This window comes from Lagopus leucura, unplaced genomic scaffold, assembly GCF_019238085.1.
Source record: "Lagopus leucura isolate 7727_CA_CO unplaced genomic scaffold, USGS_WTPT01 Super-Scaffold_73, whole genome shotgun sequence".
Lineage (NCBI taxonomy): Eukaryota > Metazoa > Chordata > Aves > Galliformes > Phasianidae > Lagopus > Lagopus leucura.
This window is the reverse complement of record NW_024962252.1, coordinates 28,685,447-28,709,569: the sequence shown is the minus strand read 5'-3', so window position 1 is coordinate 28,709,569 and position 24,123 is coordinate 28,685,447. Positions and strand designations below refer to the sequence as shown.

General features: G+C 44.7%; 2 protein-coding genes across 5 annotated transcripts in view; one reads left to right on the top strand and one right to left on the bottom strand.

Moving 5' to 3' along the window:
* Positions 1-132: 132 nt before the first annotated feature.
* Positions 133-2,723, top strand: LYRM2 (LYR motif containing 2). The gene is made up of 3 exons (XM_042887104.1): positions 133-191; positions 1,515-1,655; positions 2,156-2,723. Exons 1-3 carry the CDS (start codon positions 147-149, stop codon positions 2,234-2,236), a joined length of 267 nt encoding a protein of 88 aa, XP_042743038.1. The 5' UTR covers positions 133-146; the 3' UTR covers positions 2,237-2,723.
* An 840-nt stretch (positions 2,724-3,563) lies between these two features.
* Positions 3,564-24,123, bottom strand: part of ANKRD6 (ankyrin repeat domain 6) — a 111,385-nt gene continuing 90,825 nt past the window's right edge. For all 4 annotated transcript variants that reach the window (XM_042887071.1, XM_042887080.1, XM_042887090.1 and 1 more), the window contains 13 exons: positions 20,969-21,067; positions 20,198-20,296; positions 17,511-17,609; positions 16,875-16,973; positions 14,588-14,686; positions 14,317-14,394; positions 13,894-13,998; positions 13,526-13,663; positions 12,995-13,171; positions 11,089-11,241; positions 10,438-10,551; positions 8,177-8,504; positions 3,564-6,442 (listed from right to left, as the gene is read on the bottom strand). In XM_042887071.1, coding sequence (XP_042743005.1) covers positions 5,868-6,442; positions 8,177-8,504; positions 10,438-10,551; positions 11,089-11,241; positions 12,995-13,171; positions 13,526-13,663; positions 13,894-13,998; positions 14,317-14,394; positions 14,588-14,686; positions 16,875-16,973; positions 17,511-17,609; positions 20,198-20,296; positions 20,969-21,067 — 2,163 coding nt within the window. In that variant the 3' untranslated portion in view covers positions 3,564-5,867. The remainder of the gene's footprint in view (positions 6,443-8,176; positions 8,505-10,437; positions 10,552-11,088; positions 11,242-12,994; positions 13,172-13,525; positions 13,664-13,893; positions 13,999-14,316; positions 14,395-14,587; positions 14,687-16,874; positions 16,974-17,510; positions 17,610-20,197; positions 20,297-20,968; positions 21,068-24,123) is intronic.

The window sequence follows — 24,123 nt, the reverse complement described above, 5'->3', positions numbered from 1 at the left end:
GTTTCCGTGTGAAGATGTAACTCTGTTTTACGCGACTCCAGCACCCGCCGCCTCCACCTCAGGGGCGCCCCCGGGGACGTGGCGGCGCAGCAAATGGCGGCCGCTGCGCCCCGCCCGCCGGGCCGGAAAAGGCGGAGCCATGCGCCATGGCCGCCAGCCGCCTGCCGCCCAGCGCCCTCACCCTGCGGCAGGTACGAGCGTGCGGCGCGGGTCTCCCCTCGCCCGCCTGGAGGCGGCACGGGGGGGCAGAGCTTCGCCGCGAGTAGTGCGGGGGGTTGGGCTGCTGAGGCCGCGCTGTGCTCGCGGGCAGCTCTCGGGGTCGGAGGAGCGAAGTGGGAGCGCTACGCTTCCGCAGCGGCCGCTGGTGGCCTGGTGGGTGTTGCGGTCCAGCGTTTAAATGTACGTGCGCGTCCCCGCCACGGGGAGGTGGCTCGGCCGCTTCATGTGCAGTTTGTTTTTTTTTTCCCCGAGTATAGGGCTAAGGGAAGGCTGTTTGTCTATGTGTGGATGTTGGTTTTGCAGTGGGAAACCGATGGGGAAGGCAGAGCCCTGTGCTGGAAGCAGATGGCAGCAGAGAGGTGTGGGAAAGGAGCTGGGGTTGTTGGTCAGTGTGTGGCTGAACACGAGGCAGCTGTGTGTCCAGGTGGCCAAGAAGACCAACAGCAGCCTGGCTTGTACCAAGAAATGGTGCAGCCAGCAGGAGTAGGGAAGTGATCATCCCTCTGTACTCAGCTCTGGTGAGACCGCAGCTCCAGTACTGTGTTCAGTGCTGGGACCCGCACTGCAAGACAGATATCAAGACTGTGGAGTGCATCCAGAGAAGGGCAGTAAAGGTGTGAGGGCTCTGGAACACAACGACTTACAGGGAGCAGCTGAGGGAACTGGGATTGTTCAGTCTGGAGAAGAGGAGGCTCAGGGTGCCCTCATTGCTCTCTATGATGACCTGAAAGGAGGTTGCGGTGAGGTGGGAATTGGCCTCTTCTCTCAGGTAACAGCAGTAGAATGAGAGGTGACAGCCTTAAGTTGTGCCAGGAGAGGTTTAGGTTGGATATTAGGAAAAATTTCTTCTCCAAAAGAGTGGTGAGGCAGTGGGACAGGCTGCCCAGGGAGGTGGTGTGGTCACCATCCCCAGAGGTGTTCAAGAACCGTGTGGATGTGGCACTGAGGGACGTGGTTAGTGAGCATGGTGGGGGTGGGCTGATGGTTTGACTAGGTGATCTTAGAGGTCTTTTGCAGCTGTGGTGATCCCCTGATTCCATGAACACTGGAGGTGGCTGCTGGCACCAGGAACGCTTTGGGCAGCAGGCACTGAGGTGGGGGTGGCCTCCCTGCCTGGGATGGCTGCAAACCATAATGAGTTTGGCTTGTTTGTCTGTTTGTATGAAATTTACGTTTCTTTGGTGCAAACCAAAGTAAAGTTAGATCCTTTACAAGGGAGACAGGGAGCTTTGCACTGATCTCAGAGCAGTGCAGGGCTGTTGGCACAGGGCTGCAGGCTGACCTCTGTTCTGCAGTTCCTGAGGCGGCAGCAGGTGCTGCAGCTGTACAGGAGGATCCTGCGGGCCATAAGGGACGTCCCTGCTGAGGCAGACCGCCGCCATCTGCAGGAGTGGGCACGGGAGGAGTTCCGGAGGAATAAAGATGCTACAGAAGAGGTGAGGAGTGGGAGCTGGCAGTCCCCTGCCATGAGCTGTGCTCCAGGCTGTGCTGCGGTTTTGTTTGCAAGCATCACAGCCAGGCTTGCAGGAACCTGTAAGCATCCTTTTGTTCCTTGGTGCTGATGTTCTTTTTCTCTGACTTCAGTTGTAAGCAAAACCAAACACAACTGGACAGCTGGGTACATGAGCAGAAATTATGGAAACCTTCACATTTCTTGTGTGCTTTTTGTCCTCCGCTTTCTGCTTAGTTTCTTTTTCTGAGCAACGCTTAAGGAGTTGGTGGCTGAGTTCTGCAAAGCCTAACAGTAATAAGGTAAATGTAATGTTGGTGGAAATACTGCTCGTTCTGATTAATTATTCATTGTTTTTTTACCCATGTCAGTGACTGTAGTGTTAGTTGACATGCCGTGAAGTGCTGCATATACTTAAAGTCCTTGCAGTCTTGTAAAACCAGTGTATGTACCTTCAGTTCAGGAGATTCAATTTTTGTTTTCCAGGATGCAATCCGGATGATGATTACTCAGGGCCACATGCAGCTGCGGGAACTTCAGAGAGCACTGAAGTTGGCCAAGTCCTGAGTGTGGTTGTGCTGACAGCTGGACTTTCATCTGCTGCAAATAAGCACAGTATTATTTTTGTCCAGAATGTGGTTATAATAGCAGCCTTTGGTGATGTCCTGCTAATACCTGAAGGTAGATCTACCACAGTGGGTTTGGATTGTTGTTTTTTTTTTTCTTTCCCTTCTTGGCTCGGTTACTCTTCAATGTGGAAGTCACTCAGAGACAGAAGGCCTAAAAGAACTGAATGGATGATGGAGCACGTCCTTTAGGAAAAGCAGAAAGCCCCTAAAATTACAACAGCAGTATTTCGCTAGAGAGATGAAAGATAAATAGAAGCCTGCTTATTTTGTCTGTCTCCTGCTGTGGTACCTTTGTGTGGTAACATCTGTGGTGGTAGCAGGCTTTTCTCTACAGTGCTAGGGATTTCTTTTTTATGAATTAAAAGAGCAGAAGTATATGGGATAAATAAATGTGTCTAAACCAAAGATGGTAAAATAATGTTTCATCATATGTCTTTTTTTTCTAATTCTTCCTTTCTCTGAAAGTTACTGTGGAATGCTTTCCTATGGAGTTTATTTGACAAAAGATGTGGCTCTGGCAACCGGTGAGAGTGTTGGGGATTGTATAGTCAGAAGCCTTTCAGCTTCTAAATCAGTCAGTGAAAGATACGTATTTATAAATATTTTGCTAAAAATTTGTATTTTGTTAACACTTTCTGGTAGAGAGGCAGGGCTGCCACCCACCCACTGGATCAGGCTGCCCAGGGTTCCATCCAACTTGGCCTTCAACTCTTGCAGGGATGGGGCATCCACAGCTCCTCTGGGCAGCCTGTACTGTCCATCACTCTCTGGAGATGCCTCCACAGATTGGGCATCCACATTCTCAGTGCAAGCGTTATAGTTTTGGTTCTCTACAGTTGATATTTAGTGGGAGAAAAAAAAAAAACCAAGTGAAAATGAGCATTTTCCTTGTGGTATCCATAACTCCATGAACTGTGCACTCCTGCAGTCCTTGTCGTTAACGCGATAGCTTTACTGAGACAAGAGACATAGGGAGCCCATTTTACTGCTGCTCTTTTAGACAGCTCTTTTGTGCTGTTCTGCTCTCTGAAGTAACTCACAGAGCCATTGTTCCCAGGTACAAACAGAAGTTTCATTCAGAAAAACAAGTCATTTTTTTCTAGTTTGGTCTCTAAAAAGAGGGTTTTTTTCAAATAGTACTATATGAAAATCTGTGCTGGAAGAGCCAGTAGTGACCAGCAGCCTTTGACAGCACATTCTTTTAATGCTGTGCTTCAGCAAATAAACCAGAAAAGAGTAAATGACATAATCTGTATTGCTTGTTCTGTTACAGAAAAAGTCACAAGGACATCCCACAATCTCACAGGTCAGCCTTAAGAAGTATGTTTTCAAATTATTAAAGCAGTAGAAGTCAGGATTCCAAAATCATGCTTTGACTGCACAAGGTTGCAGTTCTGTCATAATGACAATCCTGAGTGTCATGTTCTTGTCCCAGCTGTTGGTAAAGTGACTGATGGTGTTGTCTGGGTCCCTAAAGTTGCTTGAAGAAAACTGGACTTCTCAGAATTTCAGAGGCCGTAGTGCTGGTTGAGCTTGGAGCCCGGTGAAGTGGTGACATCTGTGATAATGCAACTCCAACACATATAAGGATCCTTCTAGTTCCTTCTTTAGCAGGTTACTGTTGTCTGTACTGTAGCTGGCAGGTCTGGCTCCCAGGTTTTATAGGCACAGACACAAAGGCTTAGAATTGGAAACCCAGTTCTCTGCTTCCTCCTCTGATTCAGGTGAGGAGACTTTGCTTTCTCTGGATAGGAAACACTGCCACACAGGAATTCTGAGTAACATTTATTTTAATTACTTGGCAAAACAGTCACTTTATCAAGGTGATATAAAACTTAAATAGCATGCTTCTGTGTTTCTACAGTAGCTTAAACAAAATTGTAAACATATGAAAGTGTCTATATGACTATGGAAGTCAGAGCAATCAAACTAGTGTTTCCATAATACACGTACACTTTTCTTGATAGTGCATTAAGAGGAATTTGTTTAAAATATTGATATACAATTTTTCTTTGCTTTATACATCTGCTAGGATGACAAAAAGCTTAATTACTGATTTGTTAATGGTATCATCAATACTGAATTTTGTATTGTTTTTAGGGCTCCACGGTATAGAAAAAAAAAAGCCTTATTTTCTCCTTGGCATAATGGTACCATCTTGTTTCAGAATTGGTTTTGTACAGTTGTTCCACTGTGACATACTCAGTAAACTCATATCAACAGAATCTGATGGAACCTTCCCAGAGACATGAGGGGGAAACCCCACAGGGATGCAGATACAAGTTTATGGTGTCTCTAGTTTATGCAACACATAGCACACCAGGACTCAGATACAGATGATGAATTTAGTCAACCCAATTGAAAACAACACTCTGTGAATTACAAGTTGGAGGCCATCAGCTTGGCCAAAAGCAGTCATTGCAAATTTGTTCATTTCTTTTTGTTGTCGTTGCAAAATATCCACAAACGTTTAAAAACATTGTTGAGTTCTATTTTGTGAAACTGTGAAATCTATGATCTGCAGATCCACCAGGGCCCAGCTTTAAAGATACACGGGGAAAAACAGAGCAAAATCATTCAGAGGAACAAGGGCAGAAAGTCTTGACAGAGCCCATGGGAGAAAATCCTGACCCTTCAGAAAAGAAACATGCATACAGGGAGCCAAGCTTTCACCTCTTTGATAAAGGACTTCTTTCAGACTTCTTCAGTGTTAGTATAGAACTTAGACATTTGCTGCTTGAAGGAAAAGAGATTTCTGTACAATTATGCATAACAAGTACAGCATAGTTACAGTGAAGTATCTGTCATCCATGCCCTAAACAAAACTCCTCCAACAGTGTAACCAGCCACAGGAAGCTCTGCCAGTATGATACCAGTAGAACAGCCTAATTTAGCATTTGTTTTAATAATGTAAACCAAAAGAAAAGCAACATGGCCACAGAAGCCTACTGAACAGGACAATTCACCTCGATGTCTCACACAATGGGAGCCTGGCCTCTGCCAGCAGGAAACCTGCATCATTCCCCTGCGTTACGCTTGTAATGCGAGGTGGTTCTGTAGTATCTCTCCAAAGGCCCTGGGAAGTATCTGAAGTAATATCAATAGCCCTTCATCACTGAGGAATCACTTCTGACCGAGTCGAAAGATCTCGACCTCCTGGACTTACTTTAATGTCAGTACCACATCTACGTGTGGCACGTAGTGGAACCCAGTCACATATGACCTATGTGGAAATAAGAAAATTCCCTTTTCTGAAAGCAATTTTGGTTTTTAATGCAATTTGTTTCCAAGCAGCACCTGAAAATTGAGAGTGCGATAATGAACAGACTCTGGGAAATAACAAAGAAAGGATCTCATTTGCAGCATCTCAGTGTCATCGGTATGGTCTGAGGATGAAGTCTCCTTGGTTCTGGAGTTTCTAAAGTTACTTCTATTCCTCCCCAAAAAAGAGCATTTTGCTTGGGTGTATCAGGCACTACAAATATGTATCAATATGTATCGATACTCCAGATTCCTGTGCAGGTTCCAAAACCAGTCCCTGCTGCTTGACTTGGCCTGCTTGGTGAATGCTAGCTTTCTTTCTGCATCTTAGTCCTTAATTTACTGAGCTCCTCTTCCAAGCTTTTGATATGTTCCTTAAGCGCAGCTTTGTCCTGCTGTGCTTTCTGATTAGCTTGGCACCTGGCTTCTTCAATCTTCCGTTCATACCACTTCTCCATCTGAGTGGAAACAGCCTCAAAGAAGTACTGCGTAATCTCCAGTGCCTGTGAGGTGTCTCTGAGCGTGGGGCCCAGTGACTGGCCTACAGGCAGAGTGGAGTGCTGCTGCTCCTGGTTCTGGGGCACCCCTGTGTGGTGCAGAGCTTTGTGCCTCGACTGCCCACTTTTGCTGGATTTCTTTGTCTGAGTTCCTTTGTTGAGGAAGTAGCAGCTCTGTGGTTCCGTCTTTGCAGGTTCACTCAAGGGCTGCAAAGCAGCTTGAACCCGAACATGTCTTGATTTGGACCCCAAAAGTTCAGAGGAGGGCAGCTCCTGCTGGAACCTATGGAATGTGCTGGCACTAACGGCTTTGTCCTTTGGCCTGACATCTTGAGCAGGGACTGAAGACTGTACTGGTCCAGCAACAATTAACTGTTGCTCTGCACCTATAGAACAAAAATATATATTTAGAAAAGCTCTGAGCACTTTAGTATTCAAAAGTCCTTGTATTCTAAGGTGTCTGGTCTATGGTGCAATTTCCCATGCATCATACTATGCATACGCTGTAAAGGCTTGTATTAGTTCATCACATTATTCTATTGGCTGACCATGAAGATAAGAGAAAAGAGACTTAGAGAGAGAGAGGCACTGCACAGACTACTGCAGATCAAAGGTCTTCACAAAAGGACAAATGCAAAGAGCAGGCTAGGTTCCCATAGTCGTATGTGTCTGCTGATGTTTATCAATCCCATCCTTCCACAAAACTTGGAACCCTATGAATTTTGCCAAGACAACAACTTTTGATGCTGCTTACGCTAGTTCTACTGCAAGATCTCTACAGTCCTCTGCCTTTTTTGTCTAGTAGGGTATCAACATCCATGTCCGTGCTCTTTAAGTCATGTTTTGGGGGGTTTATACCACGTATATTAAAGAAACTCTCCTTGGATTTGGAGACAAGAGCTGGAACTGTGCTCTTCCTGTTTCTTTTTTCCTAAGGAGCTTCCCTGATCAGAGAAGTTGTTTGAACCAAGGTCTTGCAGGTCCTCAGGTGGTCATGATCCCTGAATAGATCTAATGTTCTCAACTATGGTGTTTCTTTTCCAGTTCCATAATGAACTAATAATTGAAAAGTGGAAAAAGAGATTTATTCTGTAGCCCTATAATTTATATACTAATAAGGGAAGTGTGTATTTCAGTTTCACATCCTTGGACCCTACCATTACTGGATCCACATATTTGAAAAGCACTTAAATGCAATACACTTTATCCAGCCTACTGAAGAATCTGTGCATAATTCTGACTCGGAAGCTGGAGAAATTTCAGTAGATAAAGTTATTCAGAGCATAAAAGGTCTTGGTTTCAAACATAAAGTGGCAGCATTGAGAAGAGTCAGTGTAATATTAATCAAAATATTCTCAGTGGCTGTGCCTTCAAGTGTTGTCTGTTCCCAAAACACTGTGCATATAGATGGGAGAAAGCACACAGACAGAATTAGTATCTATGGTATTAATCATAGAATGGCCTTGGTTGAAGAGGACCACAATGACCAGTTTCAATCCCCCTGCTATGTGCAGGGTCACCAACCACCAGACCAGGCTGCTCAGAGCCACATCCAGCCTGGCCTTGAATGCCTCCAGGGATGGGGCATCCACAACCTCCTTGGGCAACCTGTTCCAGGGTGCCACCACCCTCGGTGAAAAACCTCCTAATACCTAATCTAAACCTCCCCTGTCTCAGTTTACAACCATTCCCCCTAGTCCTATCACTATCCACTCTCGCAAACAGTCATTCCCCTTCCTGTTTATACGCTCCCTTCAAGTACTGGAAGGCCACAATGAGGTCTCCCTGGATCCTTCTCTTCTCCATGCTAAACAAGCCCAGTTCCCTCAACCTTTCCTCACAGGAGAGGTGCTCCAGCCCTCTGTTCATCTTAGTGGCCCTGCTCTGGACCTGTTCCAAGAGCTCCACATCCTTCCTGTACGGGTGGCCCCAGGCCTGCATGCAGTACTCCAGATGGGGCCTCACCAGAGCAGAGGAGAGGGGGAAAATCACCTCCCTTTTCCTGCTGGCCACTCCTTTTTTAATGCAGCCCAGGATATAGTTAGATAATAAAAGGATCCCTCAGTTAAACAGTTCACCTGTGAATAACTATGATACCTAAGTACTTGACAAGGTTGTACCTGAGGTGCCATCTTGTTGAACGCAGAATTGCTGTGCAAAGCTCTGCTCTGGCACTGGGACTCTGCTTCTTCCCCCATCTTCCAAGAGACTGTTTGGGAGCGCCGTGTAGGAGTGCTGGTGGGAGCCCTCAGCTGGCAGCAGGGGCTGGGTGGCTCTGCAGTCCTTGGCACTGTGGGGGTTGTTCTCAGTGTCCAGTGTCTCAGGCAGAGACTCGCATGTGGACAGAGTTGATTTTGGTCTTGATGACCTGGAATCTCCAGAAAGCTTGAGTTCCAGATTCTGAATCTTCAGCATGCACCAAGTCTTCAGCTCATCAACCAAGGAAATCTGTGAGGAAGAGAAGACGCATTGGGTGATCCTGTGATTCACAGACTGCTAAGAATGTGCAGCAAGGACAAAGAGAACCTAGCCTGGTATCAGTGGCCTTAGACTCCCTGGGCAGCTTTGGGGAGTATTTAGAGGGCTGCAAATCAGAAAAGATGAGTAGCTACATATTTGCTGATGAAAGGCACCTCTTCAGTCCAAGGTACTACCTTTCAGAGTTGCATTTAAAGTAGACCATTCATATAAGTCCTCTGATCAAGACTGATCTGTTTAATCATAAAGGTGCCTTCTAAGTACAAGCACCATCATGTGCTCAGAACTGCCCTTTTTCTAAGAGGGAAATTCAAATTAGACACTTCAGGGACACAGCTTTATACCAACCTCTACTTTTCTGTTCATTTGGTGATGAGTCCAACACTAAATGATACATTACTAACAGCTGTTAAATTACAAAGGTGCTTAGTTAAGTGTCAACTGTGGAGGCATTTGCCAGTGATCCTTTTAGTAATGAGCAGGTCTTCTCCCCATTTTTCACATGGAACTGTGAGTTTAGGTCAGGTTTATGTCAGTTTATGTGCATGAAAATGCATTTAGTCCACATATCTAGAAAAAGCCAACTCAGTTTTTCAGTAGTTTCAGTTAGACTCAGCAGAACACGAGCAGGTGATACAACTAAATGGTCATTTTGATTCACATGATACATCACTCCTTTCTTGAATGGCTTAGACATTCACAGAAGCCAATTTAATACATCTCTTACTACAAAATAAAAACTAAAGTTTTTAAAATTTGCTAAGTACTTCTCTTTGGAGAAAAATGTTTTGTGAGTGTAAGACAAAGTAGCTTAATCAGTAGTTTATTATGAGGTTGTCAGAGCAGCCCACCTTATAACAGGTGCACATAATCCTCTTACAAAAAGTCATGACCTTTTACTAGTACAAAGTGTATTGACTTCTTAATTCTTAGAGGAAACATGGTAGTGAGAAAACATTGTATGTGTGAGTAGATAAATACAATGTTCTCACCCTGTTTTAATGGTGAGATTGTGCAGAAGCTCGAGGGACAAGAGGATCTCTATTGGATACTGGATCTCTATTGGAACAGTTTCTCTTGTAACGTTGGTTAAACAAGCATATAAAAAGAACTTGGTTATTGGCAGCAATACACAGCTTAGAGATGGTGTACTGTTGCCAGTGTCAGGGGGAAGAACTGCAGCCTTCTGGTACATGGGGAGTAAAACAGATCAGGCTGAGAGGAGATTTCCAGGACACACAACCAAATGAGAAGTAAAGGAAACAACATGCATCTAATGGCTTTGTTACTATTTGCTGATGTTCCTAAATACATCCTATTATTAAGTGAAAGCTGAAGAACAACTGTTAAAAAATTAGTTGTAGGAATTTCTACAAACGTCCTTGGTAGAGATCCCACAAAATTCAATTACAACGGTCAGACTGGGTTTCACTTTGCCCATTTCTATTGCAAAAGTTTTGTATGTTTGGTCTAAAAGATTCAGGTGGTAAACAGGAATAACCTGTTCCTTGAAGTTCCTTTGCCCGTTCCACCAGGTTTTACATAAATCATAAAATGGATGAGGTTGGAAGGGACCTCAAAGCCCTCCCAGTTCCAACCCCCCACTGTGGGCACTGCCATCCACCAGCTCAGCTGCCCAGGGCCCCATCCAACCTGGCCTTGAGTTGCTCCAGGGCCGGGACACCACAGCTTCTCTAGGCAGACTGTACCAGTGCCTCACTGCCCTGAGTGAAGGATTCCTACCTAACATCTAACCTAAATCTACCCTCTTTTAGTTTAAAGCCATTTCCCCTTGTCTTATCACCATCTGCCTGTGTAGATCTCCACTCTTTTCTCAGCCTGCTGGAACATAGCTCTCAAGCTGTTCATGACAACTAGCAGTGAGCAGCACCACAAGCCCTACCTGCCGCTTTTCTCCCTCTGTTTTTTCCAGCTCGGTGTGCTGCTGCAGGCGATGAAGGCACTCTGTTCTCTCTGCAGACAGCCGCTCAGCCATAAGCTTGTCTAAAACACGGAGCTGTGGGAAAAGCACAATGTAGCTGAGGCAATCACATTGAAAAACAAAACCTCCATCTGTGAGCCTTGGAAGTCAAAGCACATTCTGTCTTTCAGTCTTCATTTCTAGGAATGTTGCCAACGGCAAGCTTGCAGAAAGGTTCAATCACAAAATTATCTGATGAATAAAAATTACATTAAAAATAATTTCAAGGATCTTGAACATCAGCATAAGCAATTCAACAAAAGGGATTTCTACAATTATGAAACAACCAGGTGTAGGATAGTGTTTGGTCTTTTAAGTTTCCCTCTTAGAGCCTCAAGCAGTTTAGGATTATTGTCCAAAGAAGCACCTGAAGCCACTTACCCATTTAATGCTCTTTCTCAAGACCATGGCTTGCAATGTTAGATGCATGTAGAATGTCACAGTTCCCTGGTCTTGAGTATTACATTTCAGCCTCATTTTTACAACAGAAAAAGCAATGAGCAAACCGAGACAATGAAAATATTGATTACACTTAGGATATGTTTCTAATAATCATGTGGGTCATATTCTTACTTGATGTTGAGTTTTGCTTTCCATCTGGCCTAGCTTAATATTCATCTTATCTTGTACAGTCCCAAACTCAGCTTTTATCTCCTCCACAGTTGCCTCCAGCTGATTCTCCAGTTTATTTATCAGGGGCTCACAACGACATCCATTTATCGGTGCCTGAAAGGAATAAAAAGTTTACATGCTACATCCCGCTGTCCTCTCAGTGCACTTGGAACATTACCACAGCTTTCTGTAGTCAGCACTGGGCTGTTCCATACCGTGTACTGTACCTCATCCTCCTGATCATATCTTACAGCTCAGCAAACAGCACATTCAGTTGGAAAAATACAGACGAGAAGAGGATTGATCTCATCTGTATGAGCAAACCTCAGTGCTGGGGCAGCAAGCAGCACTGAGGTCAGATCATATATCCTGTGGCACTGCGTGTCATATGAGAAGGTATCACCTCACAGACCTGTACCCTGCTCTAAGAGCTGTAATTCTGAACTGCATGGAGTCTGATTTCTGTCGATGCATGTCTGCAGTAGAACCTCCCTCTTTCCTTTGGCCCTACAGTGCCATTTCACAGAGCAGGGACTGTTCCCTGGACAGAGGAAGGTGGGTGTGGTGTACTAGAGAGAGCTTCAGAAATGTACTGAAGTTCTGTTTGCTATTCAGGGCCCAAGGGTATCAACGACGATAGACAAGCAAAAAGAAGGGTAGAGAGAAGTGCTGTGTATTTCAGGAGATGCCGTTAGGGAATTAGCTGTACTATGCTAATCTCTGTAAATAGATCAGATTTGTGTACAAGTCCTATCTGTTCCCTTCTACTTTTCTACCTGCTCATTTTCTCACCATACAGGCAGGGACATCCTCGTCTTAGCATCAGAGAAGTCCTCCTTCCTTCCCAATACCTGCCATTAGGATAATCCCATAATACCCTTGCCTGGAAATTTCCTGTGTTACCCAAGGAGATGCTGAAAAACATGGCAAATAAAGGCTCTGAAACCTGACTTGAGTCATCTTCAAAATCTTCTGAACTTCTTAAGTATAGCAAGGGAAAACAATTAACTGTGAATGGATGTAAGAAGCAAATAAAATGAAGACTTCCCAGAGGTGCAAAAGGACAATGTTTGGAAAGCAACAACACAGAAGTCTGCAACGTTTACAAGTTAATCTGCTGTCTGATTCTATGCTGCTTCTATGCTGGTAAATATTTGCAGAACAAAATACACTCAGTGGAGTAAAATAACCATCTCTAAACGTGAATAAACGTACTTGAGCTGCTACTCCTGTCTGTGAACCAATTTTTGTATAGCTCCTGCTTCCAGTAATACTAGAATCTCCAAAGAATTGAAACAGAATGTATTGAGTTCACTCAAGTGCTGAGTTTAAGTAGGAAACATCAGTGCACATACAGTACGTTCATTTATTTTCACTGGAAAAGCTTTGTCTTTGCTGACAGAAATCTTAGTTTTTCAAAATGTACCATGGAAATTCCAGTGCCATTCCCAATCGCTGTTTCACACATTGTCTCTAAAAACTTACTGAGCATTGGAACAGGCTGCCCAGGGTGCTGCTGGAGTTACCATCTCTGGAGGTGCTCAAAAACCGTGTGGATGTGGCACTGAGGGACACAGTTAGTGGGCATGGTAGGGATGGGCTGAGGGTGGACTAGTGGATCTTAGAGGTGTTTTCCAACTTCAATGATTCTATGATCTATTCCTTAGCACACATGACATCAGCTTGTTGTTTACCACACCTCATGCTAAAATACATCTGACGCCTGAACAAGGAAAAGAAATCCACTACCATTATCTTATACCCTTGAAAGTGTAGTTGGAAGGAAGAGCATTTGCCATCTGATCCCCTAGCTGTGTCCACTGCAGGTGCTGCTCAGCACATCCCTATGAGAGCACAGCACACTCACCTGCATCACCTTCCCGTCCTTCCCCCGGTACAGTGTGTACAGCTGGTAGGCCCGCACCTCGTGGGGAGCAGGCGGAGAGGAGCAGTGATGTCTGCTTCTGCGTTTGGGCAAGTTCTGCTGGGGCCGAGGGAGCGTCTGCTGGTCAGCTGGGGAAATGGGGTCTGAGAGCGCAGAAGCCTGTATAAAACACACAACAGTTTCCTTAATTACTGGCTCCTTATAAGGTAAACCATTCCTGGAGGAAACTGGACAAACTTTTTGTGATAACTGCAGCAAAAATCTAATTACAGCACAAATCCATCCGCAGTGACTGCACAGTGGAGGTATTTGTCAGGACAACAGCCTGATTTATTACAAAGCCTCAATGTTAGCCTCAACAAGAGGATTTCCCCCATAGAAACCAGTTTTGTCAGAAGGCTACCTCAGCTTCTGAGCACGGAAGGTCTGGTGCTCTGGCTCACGCCACACCAAAGGGACAGCTGCACTCAGCAATGATCCTTTCTCTCTCTGCTGCTTTAAATCTACTGATACCTTCTCTTTTGGCTTTTTCTTTTTGTTCTTCTTCCCCTTGGGATCTGGGGAGGTTGACCGAGGCTCATCCTTCAGCTCAGTCTTCCCTTGCACTGGCTGGTCGCTGCTCTGTGTGTCGTCAGCAGCTGAGACACTGCCCTGTGCAAAGAAAAGGCAGAAACAGGGAAAAGGTGAGTGTTCTTCCACTTGCCAACCTGCAGCATCTCACTGACAGGAAAGCACTGCAGACCTCCCCCAGACTCCTCAGGCTGTCCCCCACAGAGCTGCTGCTACCATCCACTAGTGGCAGAGCCAAAGAGATTTTGTCCCAGTGGGTTTTGTTCATGCTCCCTTTCTTCTGGAGGTGCAGTGGTAACGCCAGGCTGTACCTTGCTCTGCACCACTTCGTCCCGTGGTACTGACTGAGCTCGCCTTTCTTCCTTCAGCCTCTCCCTCTTCTTCCTCAGGCTTCTTCCACGGTTGAAACGCGAGACCTGGAAGCAGACAGAACCATTACTCAGAAATGTCATGCTTCTTCCTGACCAGAAGCTAAGAAATAAAGCAGACCTGCTGTCACTTCTACTAAAAGGCAACATATAAAGGAGAAAGCACTGCCAGATGCATGCTGATAGGCCAAGTAGTGCTTGGCATTTATGGCTGTGAAACACCACTCCTGAGCTCAGTGCATCAGGGCACATCGCTGTTCTGAGGCAGAAGATTGCAGCATTTGACCAAGTGCTCCACTTCCAACCCTCAGCTCCACCTGTGTCAGGGCCAGAGCTTATTGCCAACAGAAGACATTTGCTACATACCTGCGAAGCTTTAGTGAGGAGGAGTGCAACCTCAGGGTTGTTGTGCTGTCTGGCCACCTCTAGTGGGGTCTGACCTGCCTGAGAGGAAAAAGGATAGTGTTTCACATCTAGGGGAGGATTTCTCCACTGGAGGTCAACACATGCGCTGTGCAAAAGTGATGTGATTTGCTGCTTCCATTCACTCAGACTTCATTCAACACGCAGGTATCTTCTACCAGCACTAGAGTTTTCATTAATACAAAATACCAAAGCAATTTCATGTCCTACTTACATTGTTGACAACTGATGTATCAGCCCCTGCCTCCAGCAACAGCTTTACCACCTTCCTGTGGTTCAGGGCCGCAGCCACGTGGAGCGCAGTGTCTCCTGCCTGTGAGTTACAAAGCAGAAAGTAGCATGTGGCAAACCTGTGGGTCTCAGCCTGCAGAACCCTCGGCTTCCCAAGGGATGCTGCAAGGTCAGCAGGCTGATGGAGCTTCAGTGAGGCCTGATCCGCAGAAGTGCAGAGCTGGGAGGAGGGGACAGGAGGGTGCACTGCCCATGTGTTTCAGCCAAACCTGGAAACAGCTCAGCTGTACCCCAACAAGTACATACAGCACCTGAGGGCAGAGCAGGTCTTCCATCTGCAGGACCGATCGGTCAGCCTGCAGGTGGTCGTGTATTGTGTTACTCAAAAATAATGGGATAATTAACAGCAGGGAAATGCTTGGGTTTCTCTTTGTGAGATTCCCCAAGAAAAACAGTCTTTGGAATACAGCCATGAGGCGATATGGGCCCAGCACTCACACAGTGCCTGGCCCTGTTCGTGTGTACTGAGGTGAAGACTGTAGCGATTGGGTTTAGGCAGCGGAGCCAGCAGCTGTCAGCTGTCAGCTGCCTATGCACACGATGCCCTCCTGCCCCCTCTGCCCTGCAACTTAGCTTCAAGGAATGGCTGACACATCCCTATCCCCTTCAGACCAGCAAAAAACCTTATTGCTCTCCTGGCATGTCCACTGTCCACCCATCAGGTATGCAGATACAGAATAACTTGAGGTGGTATGAAGGAATGGGGAAAGTGGCATCTCCCTGCACTAGGCTCACACCAGTTGTCTTCAGTGTGCAAGTTAAAAAAAAAATAATCACATACAATAAAATTACGTAGCAAATTTGACTCAATGAAGCCCATTTTGTTTGCTGTAACTATCTGGTCATCTACAAAACAAAAATAAAGGTAGAAATTAGAATACATCTTTATGATCCTCAATTGTATATGGAAAATTTCCCAAGAATACCAGATGATGTGGGTAAGCACCACATCATCTATTTATTTACCACACTTAATACCACCCAAATAGTTTATGCTGTAGGTACAGTGATCAATTACCTCCCTACAAAACAACGATGGATGATTAATCCTAGGTTAGATAGATCATTACTTTGAATTTAAAACATATTTTTCCTCACTCTTCTGTATCTTTAATTCCTTTTACTGCAAAAGGCAGCAAAGTATTGTAAAGAAATATGCTCTTCTGTGGCAGCTGACCATCAGTGAGCAATGCAATGTGGTGTCCCTGTGATGGCTGTGATATCCTCACCTCTGGGAAGGAAGAAGAATATAGAGGAATTTGAGCCAGCAGTGTGCCTGGGTTGAGCCAGCAGTGTGCCCAGGTGGCTAAGAAGGTCAATGGCATCCTGGCTTGTATCAGGAATGGTGTGGTGGGAGAACTAGGGAAGTAATCCTGCCCCTGTACTCAGCACTGGTGAGGCCTCACCTGGAGTAGTGTGTTCAGTTTTGGGCACCTCAGTACAGAAAGGACACTGAAGTGCTGGAGCAGATCCAAAAAAGAGCAGCAAGGCTTGCAAGGGGCTTGAAGGATACGCCCTATGAGGAGAGACTGAAGGAACTGGGGCTGGGCAAAAGGAGGCTGAGGGGAGATGTTACTGCTCTTTTCCAATATCTGAAAGGTGCTTACAATGAGAGTGGGGTTGGTCTCTTCTCACTGGTGACAGCATGAGGGGAAATGGCCTCAAGGATATCAGGAAAAACTTCTTTACAGAAAGGGTTGTTAAGCACTGAAACAGGTTCCTCTTGGAGGTTGTTGACTCGTGTTTAAAACCATTTGGATGTGGTGCTCAGGAACATGATTTAGCGGAGGGTTGTTAGGGTAGTATGGTTAGGTCATGGTTGGACTCGATGATCTTTAAGGTCTTTTCCAACCTGAGCAATTCTATAGCCCCAGGACATGGTTAAGCCCCATGCCCATCTTGTTCTGCACGGAGCTGATAAGGATTCAAGACTTCCATCTCCTTACCCCATGTTGCCCTATGTCCCCTCATCCTTTTCTGCACCAACACACCTTTGCAGAAACTCGTAAATAGGAAATGCTTGTATGAAAAGATGCAAATGTGATGGCAAAATAATAAACCATTGTTTTTAAGCTACTGTTGGAAGCTCAGGCATGGGGTAGCAAAGTGAAACGCACGCAGTGATGTGCAACTACTGGGCAGGAATCCCTCTTTCCAAAAAGGAGCCATATGCAAAGGAAATAGTGTGGCAATGAAATTCATGCACTGACCTGGTTCTTTTCATGGACAGAACAGAAAGCACTGAGCAGCACCCTAACGATGGGCAAGTGATTGTAACGAGCAGCCACATGCAGACAGGTATCTCCTGCCTGCAAACAAAAACAAAGCACTAAGCATGTCACTGCAGAACGAAAGCTTGTGCTTATCATGGTGCTCAGGGAAGAAATAAACCCAATAAATCAAAAAGACGCAAACACCTCACATCTCCACTGAGCAGCAGTGCTGTCTTCTCTTCAGCACAAACGACAAAGGTGGGAAGGTTTAATAATAGCTGGGGAACAGAAGATGCGGGCACCAATTCTTTATCTATCTGATGAGAAATGCTGGAATTATAAAGCCCTGCACTCACATTGTTACACCAGATCTGCTCTCCTGCACCCCAAACCAGTGTGATTTGGAAACCCCACCCAGTGTCACACACAATGAAGAACGTGGGTAGGGGGTCTGAGCTGAGCCTCAGAGGGCTCCCACAGCTGGGAGCAGAGAAAGTCCCATGCACTCCTCTGCCACCATGCTGCTATTCAGTGGGGGACATAATAGCCTGGCTTCCACCTAGAGGTCTGCATTCCTTCATCATGTCAAATCTCTTACAAAATAGGGGGAAAGCTCTCTGAAACCGGACTCACATTATTCTTGAGATCTGCTCGAGAACCTCCGAGAAGTAAGACACGAGTACTCTGGGAATGGCTGTTCTGGCAGGCCAGGTGCAGAGGTGTGTTACCTGCCTTGGAGAAACACAGGGAAATATAAAAGCCATGTTCAGGAACTGGACAGGAATCTTCAAACCTTGGCTGTACCTCACAAGAACATCCCCCTGGTGGGCAACTCATTCTCAGCCAAAGCTGTGAGCTGAGCGAATCTGGAAAATGAAAAATGCCCTTCATCCTGGAAATGATTTATCTGGGACACAGTAAAATCAGAAAATGGACAGCGTAACATTGCACTGCTCGAGTCTGTCTGCCAAAAGCAAAGAATCTAGAAACTTTTGGTTAATTAGGATCAAAGAGCAGTGTAATGCACTTAAAGAAATAACATTTCCCATGCCTTGGTACTCCTCAAGGCAGCCTTGCCTCCTTTCCCTCCAGAATGCTTTCCTTCTTTAGTTATCTCTGTCTATGCCTACATTCTCAACCTGCTACAAATGCCTAAAGCTCAAAAGGTTACGGAGAGAAGCAAACATGCGGGTTTTTTTACTGAGAAAAACCAAAACATGAGCTTGCCTTGTGTATTGCTTTTCTAACCCTGGCAAGGTTCTTACTGCACTTGGTTTCTGCTGGCCTGAAAATGTTTGGGGTTTCTTGTCTATAGGGAGCCAGAAATGCAATCAGACCACATAGGAAGGTTCTGCTTACTCACAAGACTGCCTCTTCACCTGCATTATGTCTTTTAATCTGTCCCCTGTGCTTTCAAGACACTGATCAAAGCTACAGGGTTTGAATTACAAAAGGTCAACTCTGAGCACAGTGTGTATGAGTGCGTATGTAAAAGAGTTCCCCAGACAGTCCCAGGAGAAATTAACTGGGAGTTACAGAAAACACACAGTGAAATTCTGTGCGTTGCTGCTTAGCAGGGCCTGGTAAACCCAGAAGCCCACTTCTGACTGTCCCACCACCAAGGTGGTGAGAGGCATTCAGTCGCAGCCCCCTAGATAAGCCAAGGGACCTCAGGGTGCTCCTGCACATGGCGCTTCGACCTGGCTGCCAGAAAAGCCACCAGAAGGCAATGCCTTGTCATCATGGGCACTAGAAATTGAGAGACCAGAGAAGCCATTTTGGGATTAAGCAGAATTAAGTTCTTCATTTGTCTTGAAAGCCAAGGAGTGAAAGTGAGTGCATGTGTGCAAGCACGCACAAATCGCTCATTTTTTAGTAGCTCCTAAATGGATCCTGTCCATTAAAAAGCACTCAAGTGATCAAATGCAAAGGGAGAGGTTTATGTAGGTATGACATCAAAGAGCAGCACAGGAAGGCCTCATACAGTGATAAAGGCTGCCAGCAATATCTCAGATGCTTACACTGCTGAGCTATTCTGTACACATGGTTTTCAGGAGAGGTTCTCCAAGCAGATGATTTATGCTGTGTTATAAACTACATTTCCTAATATCCTGAGGCATTCAAGCATGCAGGATTACAAGACTTGCCTCTTAAGCCCACATCTTTGTACATAAATATACACAGAGACAAGCACACCTCGGGGTAGGAGAGTAATGGGTCAGTAGCCTATAAAGTCAGGTACTATCATCTCTTCCGTGTAAACATGGGAAGCTGTCTAAATTACCTTTGATACAAAGTTAGATGGACATCACAGGAAAAAATAATTACAGAAAGTTAAAATTAGAAACTGGACTAATGTAAAAGAAGGAACACACATAAAGATGATGTAAGTACAAACCACAACAGCCATAGCTGTACAAAAATATACTTACATGCTGCACAAATACACAAGCGCACACAGAAACACAAAGAACTGTGTTGATCTTAAGACTTTCACCACCTGTCTCACTTCTCTCCTTTCTTCCCTAACACTTCCACTTGTCATTTTAGTATGTATTTACTGAGATACTCTCTCACTTGCTTGTGGAATGCTCAGAGATCCCACTGACATCCCAAAGCCCTCTTGCCTATAGCAACAGACATGGTGTCACCCATACAACCTAACCCAGCAGTATGAGCCCTAACTCAGCTCCTACCATTGGCTGCTGCTGCAATTTCCTAAATTATTTACTTTTATTTACTTTTGAACTAGTGAGCTGAAGACAAGTCTCCCACAAACATTAGTGAGGAACTAAAATGCCTTGCTTTGTTATTCCTTCCTCTAAAGTGTTCTCAAGATACTATAAATACCAGAAGAAGGATAACCCAAGTTCAGCACAAGCTTTTGCTGAGAGTCTACACTAATGTATTAGGAAGAACTCTCTAGGAAAAGATACATTACTTTTTTCCTCTCTGGCTTATATTCATTTGACTGTTTAATTTCTGAAAAAATTCTGAATATTACATTTCAACTAATGCAATTCATATTCATTTTAAATCACACCACTCACAGTGAATGCACCTAGGTTAAATTAAAGCACCATGGAGACCTCCACAGCAATGTTCCTCAGCTATAATTGATGTGCTCGAAGAGCCATTGAGTTCCTCTCCTCCAGTGACTGTAGAGGAACCATGCAAGCATAATAAAAGCAAAAGAAGGAAAAAAATCCCAATGGGAGCTGGTCTCCCACATACTGAGATATTCCATGACCAGAAATCTCCGGTGATGAGAGTCAACCATCTTAGAGCAGATATGAGAGCACCTTCTACACGTGTCTCACCTTGTTCTTGGCAAGGACATTAGCTCCTGCCTTGACGAGTACTTTGGCAGATTGGCTGAACCCATGCCAACAAGCTTCATGAAGAGCAGTATTCCCATCCTGAGAAGCACACACACAAGAAAAGAAGTTTAGTGCACTGAGTCCACACACCAAATAACACTTCATTAAGTCTGCAAGAGCTGCATGTGCCACCTGGCCCCTTAAGAAATAAAGTTTTTTCCTTTCCTAAAGCTGATTTACTACTTTATTATTAGCAGAGGCAGATATGAACCAGATCAAAAATAACAGTCACAGACATCATGGGTACTTTTTCCTTCCTAATCTGTCTTCACCCTCTTTCTGTTACTTCCCACTTGTCCCAGCAAGCCAAGAATAGCACTGAAGCTTTGCCTGGGAACGTGGAATTAATTACATTTATTTACAAACCAAATTTACAGCCTGAGACTCTCAGCTTCGGAGATAATCACAGGAAACTGTGCAATGTTTTGGGTAGGGCACAGCATGGTCATAATTCCCCCATTAATGAGCAGATAACAAATTCTTACATCAAAAATGATCACGTTGATTTCAAAAATAACTAAATCAGTACCTAATATTAAAAGAATTGTATAAGAGTTGTATGGATTTTTTCTTATTTTAGTGCAATTGTCTGAATCGCTTTCAAAGCATCAGATACTTATTCAGGAGCATAAACTATAAATTCCTCTATGAGACTTTAATACTACTGGTTAGCAACACTGCCATCCTCCAATGCGCTGCTTTGCCTGTTACCTTGTCTTGCCTGTCCAAAGCACATCCTTCTTGAATGAGAGATGCTATGACATCGGTGTTCCCTACAACAGCAGCCCGGTGCAATGCCGTCTGATCCCCCTGCAAAAAGAAGCAGATTTTCAATCCCTAACATTGCCACCTGATTTTAACTTAATGCAAACACGTTCAACACACATACACACAAGCTGCACCATCAACACATATGCTGTTTAAATCCAAGCTGCCTTTGAAAACGGTCCCCATAAACCTATCGTTAGTTTCCAAGATTAATGAAGTTACTGTAAGTATCAGAGAGCTACAAAGCAACTGTTTTAGGAAGTTTACAACTCATCACAATCCTATATACTGCACTGAAGTCTTCTAAAAATGTGTCAGTACTAGAAGGCTATGAATCTAACACATTTGGCACTATACATCTACTAATCAACTGTATCTGTGTGGAACTAAAGGGAATTACAGGCTGCTATAATTGGTCACATTGATTCCACGCTACTTGCACTAACAAAATAAAGCTCTCCCCATTTGGCTCTGACTGCTTCAACCCTGCTAAGGATAAGAAGCATGAGATGAAGTAGGAGTCCTCAGCACCTCTAACGCAGTTACCAATTAGTGCTAAGAGCAGAGGTAATTTGAGGACCACAAATGTGAGACCAACTTCTTCCATGCAAGCACGTAAGGTCCATATGACTTTCTTTTCCCGCTTACTTGCCACGTAGCAATGATAAGCAAGTTTCCTTCATCAGTTCATTTCCTTTATTGCTAAGTTTCCAAAAGAGATAATGCTGATGCAGTTATCTCATCTGACTGTCCATCTGTCTCCCTCTAACAACTATTGAACTTATTGCTGAACTACACAGTCCAGGATTAATTCTCAGCAAGCCTTCCAGAAATGGGAGACTCAATCAGGGAAGATTCAGAGGTTCCTGCACCACTGGAGGTGCTGCTCTACCAGGACATGGCTCCTCACATACCAGACATTACCTCTCACCCTGCCTTGCAACAGGACCATCTAAGTACTGTTACATGCATGTTGTGAAATAGTGAGAAAAGAGGGGAGGGTTTCTGCAGTGCTGTAAGACACCAACTGACGGGAAACCAACCTGCAGTGTCTCCACTGCTCTCACAATGGTTGTTGTTTGAAACTGCTTTAAACTCAGAATGCAGAAGCACAGCCTTTGAATCTGGGCAAAAAAACCAGCTTCAGAGCTGCATGTGGCCTTTTTGGGAAAGAATGTACAACAGAAGGGGTGCCCACCCTGCATCTGCTTACCCAATGTCCATCAAAATATATGAAGAGCAGAGATACGCAATATATCCTGCAGAAAAAAAAAGAAAGTTTGCAGGTAGCTTGTCCTAAATAGATATAAAATTTCTCCGCTACAGATCTTTATCACATAATTCTGGGTTATATTAAAAACTAGACAGATTTCCTTATTTTCTGTCCCGCAGTATTTAAATAATTGGATAATTTCAATCATTTGTTCTCAAAGGCAATTAGTACTGATTTAAAAAGTGCTCTCAGTGTCACTTATGCTAATGACACCAAAATAGTTATTACTCCATAAGGGCAAGACAAGAACTGACAGCCCTTATACTGACATCCCTTTCAGTATCCTCTGTAATGCTAACTTTTACCATCCATAAATCATTACATTGACTTATTTAACGAAGTTGATTTAAAAAAAATGCATTGAGGGTGGGATGTACTTTTTGTTGTTTGCTCATTTTGATTTGCTACCTGATTTTCATCCTTAGAGGTCACGTATTCTTTTGTTCCTGTCCCTGCTAAGGACAGTAATGTATTTTAAGAGAATTTAAACAAAAAGAAGAACAGTCCCAACAACTGGGACTTTTTGAAGAAGGACGACAGAACTGAAAGCACTGCAAGTTCACTGAACTTGTGTATTTACTTAAAGATAACCAAAACCTTATGGAAAACCTCCAAAATAAACTATCTCGTGTGCAGTGTCAGCTTCCAGAAACTATTCCTGCATAGGAATCTGTTCTCAAACAAGCCAGAGAAGAACTTAACATCCCTAATTAGAACCGTGGGGAGTTCAAAGGTCATTTCATTCACTTACCACAAACTGGTAAGTAATCCATCAGTCTGTCCCACTCACCTAGCACTGCAGCATCAGCAAAACTACAGAACGCATTATAGGGAGTAAAACAAGATCATGGAATCACAGAACAGCCTGGGTTGGAAGGGACCTTAAAGCCCACCCAAGTTCCAACCCTCTGCTGTGGGCAGTGCCACCCTCCACGAGCTCAGGTTGCCCAGGGCCCATCCAACCTGGCTCCCAATGCTTGCAGAGATGGGGCATACAGCTTTTCTGGGCAGCTGTGCCAGTGCCCCACCTCTCTCTGAGTGAAGAATTTTCTCCTAATATTTAACCTAAATCTCTCTTCTTTTACTTTAAAACCATTCTCCCTTCTCCTATCATTGTCAGACTGTGTAAGAAGCTGGTCTCCATCTTGTTTATAAGCTCCCATAAGTACGGAAGGCTGAGTGAGATCTCCCCAGAGATGACATCTGCCATTCTGACAGAGGAAGCTTTGACTTTTCACTTCTTTGAAGCCTGGAAAATTGATCACAGAGATCAGACTGGGAGCACAAATGGATTGCCTTGGATTTAGCGCATGCCACTTTCAATCAAGACGGCTTTCGTCATTCACCCAGCCCCACAACAGTTATCACAGTGGGGTGGCACTAGGAGCCATCCATAGGTTTTGCCCTATGCTGCATTCTGGTCCCCAGGTCTGTAAATACCTCATTCCCACATGAGGGAGTGTCAGAGGACATCTCAGGTCCTGCCTGTCCTAGGAGAGATGGTGAAATTCAGGAAGATCCCTGAAGTCGCCACAACCTTAGCCACTAGGGCAGGGTTCTCTGAACCATTCCCTCACACCTCAGCATATACACATTGACTGCATGCCAGGGAAGCTGAACCAATAGATCATAATTCCTTCTGTGTCATGAGCTATTGAGCAGCCCAGGCATAAGTCACATAATGCGGGAATAAAGTGATACCGAGTGCATCACTCTATTTTTAACCTATCTTTCCTCCCCATTAGTAGAGGAGCAAACCATTGCCTGGCCTTTTATGGATCCAGATGTAAAAGAGCTATATTTCTTTCCGAGTCCATACGTTCAG